The sequence below is a fragment of the Prunus persica genome, chromosome G7 (assembly GCF_000346465.2).
Source record: "Prunus persica cultivar Lovell chromosome G7, Prunus_persica_NCBIv2, whole genome shotgun sequence".
Lineage (NCBI taxonomy): Eukaryota > Viridiplantae > Streptophyta > Magnoliopsida > Rosales > Rosaceae > Prunus > Prunus persica.
In genome coordinates, this window is record NC_034015.1 from 5,747,129 (window position 1) to 5,755,586 (window position 8,458).

Consider the following 8,458-nt stretch of genomic DNA (forward strand, 5'->3'; position numbering starts at 1 on the left):
ATCTGTGAATGTTGTTAACTTGGTGACTAAGGATGAGTCTAAAACTAAATCTGCATGCCTGTCAAGAAAGAAAGTTCCAAACATGCTCACCACCCTAAAAAGACTAATCACTAAGACTGATAGCAATGAGTGTTTTTTCTGTAAAAAGAAAGGGCACATGAAGAGGGATTGTCACAAATACAAGCGCTGGCTTGATAAGCAAATAGCTAAAGGTAACCAACAAGCCCTTGTATGTTTTGAATCAAATCTAGTTAATGTCCCTTCCTCTTCTTGGTGGCTTGACACTGGATCATCTATCCATATCTCTAATTCCTTGCAGAGCTTCGTAAAAAAGAGGACACCAAATAGAGATGAAATCCATGTTTTCGTAGGATATGGAACCAAAGTTGAAGTCAAAGCCTTAGGAGTCGTCAAGCTACAGTTAGGATCAAGTCATTGTGGGAGCAAATATTTTCTTCAGATTATCTCTTAAATTAATTAATTAAACTAATTTATCTGGCTAATTAATTAATTGAGATAAATATCTTAATTAATATGATATTATCTTTATTTAAAGAGAGAATATCATTAATTCAGATATTATCCTAATAAAGAGAAGATAATATCATTTAATTCAGATATTATCTTCTTAAAAAGAGATAATATCATTAATTCAGATATTATCAAGTCCGACTCGATTCCTACGAACTTGGGTAGAGAATAAACTCAGCATATTCTCTACGAAACCCTAGCCCCGAGGCTCTTATAAATAGACGACTTCATTTATCATTCAAGGTATTTCAAAAAACCCACATCTAAACCTACTCCTAATACCTGAGAAAAATATCCGAAGCTCTCTCTCCCTCTCCACTCTCCATATTTTCTCCACACAGCTCCGGCCACCCGGTTCACACCCTACATACAACTCCGTACCTTTTGCTTAGCTATTGTTTTCCTACAAACACTCGAACTAACTTAGGCATCGGATGGCCTTTGGCCAACACCCCACGGGTGTCGTCTATTTACTCTAATCTTTTTTACAGGAAATGAGGAAGAGAGAGAAGGAAGATCGAAGGTTGAAGGATCTAGAAGCAAATATTCTCTGCGAGATTATTTGCACAAACATTTGGTGCTTTCATTGAGAGCAAGAGTTATGCTCAACGCGTGCTCAAGGAATCCGTTCCTTCTATTTTCCAATCCACTGAAGCCTTCCAAACAACCATGGTTGGAAGCAACCATGACGGCCCAAAGCTACTCCTCCCACGATCCCACGATCGACATGGCTGCTCCACCACCTCTCACCGTCATGAACCCGCAGCAAACCCTTGCTGCCGCACCACAACAGCCGCCCCGTGTGACTGGAACCATCGCACCGGCCTCTACCGTCGTTGTACCATCTCAAGGTCTCGTGGCCGGATCTAGCCGCCTTCATGCACAGCCGTCGAGCATGGTGGAACCTCCCATCAAGGTGGGCTCACTACCACCGGCGACTTTGGCCCAATCTTAGAGCAACTTTAAGCATTCCCTCCATTGCCTCTACGCTCGACGCACGCTCCCATGTGCAATTGGGCTCCACACATTTCTCTCATCTCGATCCATGAAGTCAAGTAGACCTTAATCTGAGAGTTGACCAGCTAACTTAGAGAATGGACGACCAAAACAATTTGATGAGGCAGCTCCTCAACCACATAAACTTGGCTCAAAACCTTGGCCTTGGACAACAGGGCGAAGAGAGAAGGATGAACAAATGCACCGATAGGTAGTTCGGCGGGAACCAAGCAGGTCGAGCAGGAGTAAGTAGAGAAGGAAATGCACAACAACGCGATCAGCTCGTCGACATGTCGCAACCAACCGCAAGCCACACTCAGAGCAAACGAAGTCTCCCATCCAGATTGAATTTAAGGACCAACGTGCGCGATAGGCTGGGCCCAAGACCTGACATCCACGCTCCCCTGGGCCCGCAGGGAAACGTTCATGAAAGGCCATCGCTACGAGGATCGAGAAGAAAGACGCTCCGCTGCCTGCTCACAGAGAAATATTCACGAAAGGCTAGGCCCCTAGGGAGGTCAACTTGATAACCCTCACAATGAGGACCGTGAAGAAAGACTCTCCGCTACTCGCTCTTGAAGAACCAATTCTCGTCGCCAAGTTACAAACAATCCATCGCAAGAGTAGTCCACCAACACGCCGCCTAGGCAGGGCAGCAGAAAAGGTCGACCCTTGCAAACCAACGAGGAAGTTAATCAGCCTCGCCCAAATCGTAAAGGTCATCAACGTGACCGACCAGCCATGTATGTGGAAGACGTTGAGAAGCTTGTGAATAACTGACTTCGAGATTTAAAGATTGGCGGAAACTTCAAAGATCCACTACGCGTGGAGGTAGACCATGCAAACTCCTCACCTTTCACCGCCCAAACCGAACAGGTTGCTCTCCCGAAAGGATTCTCAATGCCCTCTTTCACATGCTTCAAAGGCGATTCGGATCCCAAAAGCCATCTGAAGCATTTCAAGAGCCTGATGATCCTCTACAAAGCCGAAGACGTGCTAATGTGCAAAGTGTTTGCAATGACTTTGCGGGGAATAGCTTAGGACTGGTTCCATACCCTGCCAACCGGGTCAATCAGCAACTTCAAAGAGCTTACTTACGTCTTCACTAAAGAATACACTTCTTATCAGACGATCAAGAAGAACCCTGACCATCTGTTCAACCTGCACAAGAAGCCCAAAGAATCCCTTCGAGATTACATCAAGAGGTTCAAAGTAGAAAAGGCCAACATCGTAGGGTGCGATGACCAAATCGCATCCTCTGCATTCAAGAAAGGTCTTCCAGCAGAACATGACTTATACCGCGAGCTGACTCTCACTCCTAGCTAGACTCTGGCAGAGGTCTTTGCGACCGCAGAACGCTACGCACTCTGGGATGACGATCGAATCGCCACGAAGAAGTCCATTGAGCAGGAAGATCGGCTGACCAAGCGGGCAGAACAAAGAGGCGACAGGCTTGGCAGCAAGGACAAAGACAAACACAGGTCACACCCACAAAGAGATGCCACGACGACAGAGAACTACACCAAGTTCTTCATCCCCATACATCAAATTTTAGCCCAAGTGAAGCACAAACCTTGGTTAAAAAGGCCACCACCCTTGAAAGAAGATCCGGTCAAGAGGGATACCAGAAAATATTGTGCCTTCCATGCGACACATGGGCACAATACGAATAATTACTTTGCTTGGAAAGCGCATCTCAAAGAACTCATGAGAGAAGGTCACTGCACGTAGTTTATTATGAAGCAGGCCATCCAACAGATTGAGGACTGCGATACCGCCAAGGAGCCACCCCAGAAGGTCATAAGGATTAACACAATCCTAGCCGACTCCGAGGAGTCCGGATTGACCAACAAAGAAAAGAAGATGAAGATCAAACAGGCTACTATGATCTCCCAAGTCTAAACTAGCCTCTCATTGGCAGAAGACGATCCCATGATCGGCTTCCAAAAGAAAGACTTAATCGACCTTGATCTACCACACAACGACGCCCTTATCATTAGCATTCAAATTGCTCAGGCCATGGTTGACCGAATCCATGCAGACGAGGGCAGTGCAGCCAACATCCTACAATTGGCAGTCATCCAACAGATGGGCTTAGAGACAAAGATCAACAAATCAGCCAAGTCGCTGACTGGCTTCAATGGCGCAACAACGGTTATTATGGGCATGACAGATCTTGACGTCTACTCCCAACCTGTAATCAGCTCGCAAACGTTCATGGTCATTGATGAAGTCTCACCCTACAATGGCATTCTGGGCAAACCATGGATCGGCCAGATCAACCCCATCACCTCTACCACACATCAGAAGATCCGCTACCCAATCCCTAGGGGTGGTATCGACCAAATTAACAGCGATCAGGCAATGGCGAGGAAATGCTCAGCTCAAGGGCTGAAAAAAAAAGCAGGCAAACGCAATTCCTCCATGTGAATCAGGCAAATTTAAAGAGAGTAGAACAAGCAAAGAAGGAAGCAGATCCCTTTCCTGATGGCCGAGCAGACCAGGAAGGAAAGGGAATAACTACTCTCCAATAACAATCAAAGAGTCAGGACCAAGTTGAGGGAATCCGTTCGAAGGTCTCTCCTAAAGAAGGATGGAAGCCCGAGGGGGACGTCGAGCTAGTACCCCTTGATCTTGACAAGTCAGAAAGAAAAGTGAGGATCGGCTCGCGCTTAAGCCAGGAGGAAAAAGTAGAGCTTGCAGCCTTCCTTTAGAACAACAAAGACGTATTTGCATGGTCATCATCCGACATGTCAGGCATCGATCCCTAGATCATCTATCATCGCCTACACGTTAACCCAGCTATCAAGCCTGCAGCACAAAAGGGACGCAACTTCGCTCCCGAGTGGGGTTGCCATCACTGAAGCCGAGGTCGACAAGTTTCTAGCTGTCGATTTCATTGAAGAAGTCTCCTACGCAAAGTGGCTGGCAAACGTTGTTCTGGTAGCAAAGAAAGACAAAGGCCTGTGGAGAGTGTGTGTCGACTACACTGACCTCAAAAGGTGTGCACTAAAGACAACTTTTCACTGCCAAGAATTGATTAGCTCATCGATTGAACTTCCGGCAATCAACTGCTAAGCTTCATGGATGCCTACTCCGGCTACAACGAAATCATGATGCATGAAGACGACAAGGCAAAGACCTCCTTCATCATCGAAAGAGGTACATACTGCTACAAAGTCATGCCCTTTGGGCTGAAGAATGCCCGAGCAACCTACCAAAGGTTGGTGAATAAAATTTTCAAGGAGAAAATCGGCAAGACCATGGAGGTCTACGTAGAGGACATGTTAGTTAAAGCTCCCGAGCAAGCAGACCATATTAAGAACATTGCCGAGGCATTCAACCTACTCTGAAAATACAACATGAAGTTGAACCCGAGCAAATGCACGTTTGGAGTCTCGTCCAGCCGATTCTTGGGATACTTAGTCACCCAAAAAGGAATTGAGGCACATCCAAATCAAATCAAGGCTATACTCAACATGAAGCCACCTGCCACGACATAGGAGATACAAAGTCTAACAGGTATAGCGGCAATTCTCAACCGATTCCTCTCAAGATTTACCGACAAGTGCAGACCATTTTTCAAAGCCTTGAAGAAGGGACATATAGACAAGGGGGATGACGAGTGTAAAGTAGCTTGTCAAAACTTGAAAACCTACCTCACTTCACCTCCATTACTCTCAAAACTGATACAAGCGAAGACTTGTACATCTACCTAGCGGTGTCCGACTCAGCCATCAGCTCAGCTGTTATCCGAGAAGAGCTGGGGGCACAACATCCGGTATTCAACACTTCAAAAGCTCTCTCAATGCAAAGACTCGCTATATGAAAATGGAAAAGCTCATTTTTTTCGCTTGTGGTTTCTGCGAGAAAACTAAGGCCCTACTATCAAGCACACCGGATAATTGTCATGACAGAATTTCCTTTAAGATCGATCCTCCACAGCCTCAACGCTTCTCAGCGACTCATGAAATGGGCTATCGAACTCAGTCAATACGACCTCCTCTACCGGCCGAAGACTGCTATAAAAGCCCAAGCTTTAGCAGATTTTATTGTAGAGTTTACTCTGACAACCGAAGAAGAGAAGATGGTCACGAAAAGCAAGGAAAAAGCAGACGACACCTCCCCACCGGTTCGAACCTACCTAACGACATGTGGCAGCTGCATGTAGACGGAGCATCAAATCACGAAGGAGCGGGGGCAAGCGTCGTCATAATCACCTCAGATGGAACTTTGTTGGAACAAGCCATCATACTAGGCTTTTCTGCTTCAAACAACGAGGCAGAATATGAGGCATTGCTTGCAGGACTGCGCCTAGCAAAAGAACTGTCGATCAAGAGATTGGCCATCTACTCAGACTCCCAGCTGATCACGAATCAAGCCTTAGGGGAGTGCATGGCTAAGCATCCAAGAATGGTCCAGTACCTCGACAAAGTCCAAGGACTTTTGAAAGAATTCCCTACTTTCACCATCCAACAAGTTCCATGGGCAGAGAACACTCATCCAGATGCGTTGGCGAGCCTAGGATCAGCACTGGACACCCAATTTAGACGCTCCATCCCAGTCGAACACCTTGACCGGTCAAGCATTGAAGGAATAGAGCCAATCGACTCAATACAGATCGATGAAGACCCTAGCTGGCAAGACCCCATGATCGACTACTTAGTGAATGGAAATCTGCCAACGGATAAGTCCGAAGCTAGGAAGGTCCAACAGAAAGCCGCGAGATATTACATGCAAGGCTACAAGCTCATTCGCAAATCATACTCCGGCCCTCATCTCACTTGCATAAAATACCCTCAAACACTTGAGGTCCTTTGCAAAATTCATGATGGCGATTGTGGCAACCACTCTGGGGGCAGGTCACTCGCCCAGAAGGCTCTAAACGTAGGCTATTCCTGGCCTACTATGCGCCATGACTCCACTGAATATGTCAAAAGATGTGATCGCTGCCAATGGTACAAACCAGTTCCTAATCTGCCTGCCGAAATCTACCATCCGTAGACCAGTCCGTGGCCTTTCATGCAATGGGCCATCGACTTAGTAGGCCCCATGCCAACGACATCTGCCAAGAAAGAAATGATGATCATCGCTAATGATTACTTTACTAAATGGATTGAGGCCGAAGCTCTATCCTTTACTAAAGAAGCCGATGTGGAACGATTTGTCTGGAGAAACATTATATGCCGGTTTGGCTACCCACAATCATTAGTTACCGACAATGGCTCACAATTCATCGGCAAGCAGATCATCGCCTTCTTCAAAAAGTATGGCATCAAGCAGCATTTCTCTACCCCAAGGTATCCTCAGGGCAACGGCCAGGCCGAGGCATCCAATAAAATAATATTGGATTGTCTAAAGAAGAGATTAGAAGGCGCAGAAGGAAAATGGGTAGATGAGCTCCTTGGAGTACTATGACCTTATCGCACCACTAAGTGAAGATCAACTGGCGAAACCCCGTTTTCCCTCGCCTATGGAACTAAAGCGATCATTCCTCCTCACGTCATTGTCCCCTTTGTAGGCATTGAAGTGGGCAGTATTGAGCAAAACTCTGAGCAGATGAGACTCAACCTTGACTTACTTGAAGGCGAGCGCGAGAAGGCCATTGTCCGAGTCCCCTTCTATCAACAGCGGTTGAAGTCTTACTACGACAAAAGAGCCAGAATCAGATAGTTTCAACCAGGCGACCTTGTGCTAAGAAAGGCCTTCATCACTGCACAAAGACAAGGGTCTAAAAAGATGAAACCCAATTGGGAAGGCCCTTACGTAATCAGCTGGTCTGGGGGCAGATGAAGCTATAAGCTTGACACCATGGAAAAGAATGAGATTTAGAGACAATGGAATGCCTGCCACCTTCAAAGATACTATCCATGATGCTTCCTCCAACCTGCTCAGTCCCCAATAGATGACTGAGTACTGCACATTTCTGAAGAAGAGAAGCAACTGCTGGAGTTTTCGATTTCATTATTCAGTTATTCCATTTCGAATAAAGCGATGTAATCTCATGAGCATTAATACAAGTTTAGTTTTTCATTCCAGAATGTCCACACACAAAAGACAGTTGCCCATAAGTAGCGTCCTTCGGGAGATGCAGGGCGACAACTAGAAGCGTCCTTCGGGACACGCAACCTGCAAAGAAGCGTCCCAAGGGAGACGCAGGGTGCGCCAAGAATTTCCTAAGGGAGGTATCCAAGTTCCTATTCGTTTCCTAAGAGGGGCAGGATAGTCATACAGTTGCCCATAAAAAGCGTCCTAAGGGAGAAGCAGGACAACGACCAGAAGCGTCCTTCAGGAGATGCAACCCGCAAAGCAACGTCCTAAGGGAGATGCAGGATGCGTCAGGAATTTCTTAAAAGAAGGTCACCATGCTTCCTGCGGGAAATATTCGGGTTCCTATCCGTTTTCTAAGGCGGACAGGATAGTCAAATAAGTTTCCCATAAAAAACGTCCTGAGGAAGACGCAGGGCGATGACCAGAAGCATCCTTCGGGAGACGCAGCCCACAGAGCAGCATCCTAAGGGAGCCGCAAGGTGCGCCAGGAATTTCCTAAGGGAGGTATCCAGGTTCCTATCCGTTTCCTAAGGGGGTAGGATAGTCATACAGTTGTCCATAAGCAACGTCCTAAGGGAGACGCAGGGCAATGACCAGAAGCGTCTTAAGCGTTTTCTGGAAAAATGCAGAATACACCCGGAGCCCCTCAAGGGGGACCCTGGCTTTTGCCAAAATCCCAAGGGAAATACACAGCCAAGACACTAACTGGTTACTCAAGCAGTTCACAAGACAATATGCAAATTGAAGTTGAAAAAATAAAGACTGAAATTTCCATAACAAAGTGACCAACAGGCCAAGTTCAAACAAAAAAAAGATGGTCAAACAAGACCAATTATTCTAAATAAAGAGCAGACTACAAAAGCTGAAAAGAAATAAAGGA

At 46.3% G+C, this 8,458-nt stretch overlaps 1 protein-coding gene across 1 annotated transcript; it reads left to right on the forward strand.

The window, feature by feature from the left end:
- On the forward strand, positions 3,460-3,957 carry LOC109950331. The gene has a single exon (XM_020568893.1). It carries the CDS (start codon positions 3,460-3,462, stop codon positions 3,955-3,957), a length of 498 nt encoding a protein of 165 aa, XP_020424482.1.

What these genes read in the sequence shown, in the direction of transcription:
- LOC109950331 (XM_020568893.1), top strand. Translation starts at nt 3,460, where the DNA reads ATGATCGGCTTCCAAAAGAAAGACTTAATCGACCTTGATCTACCACAC.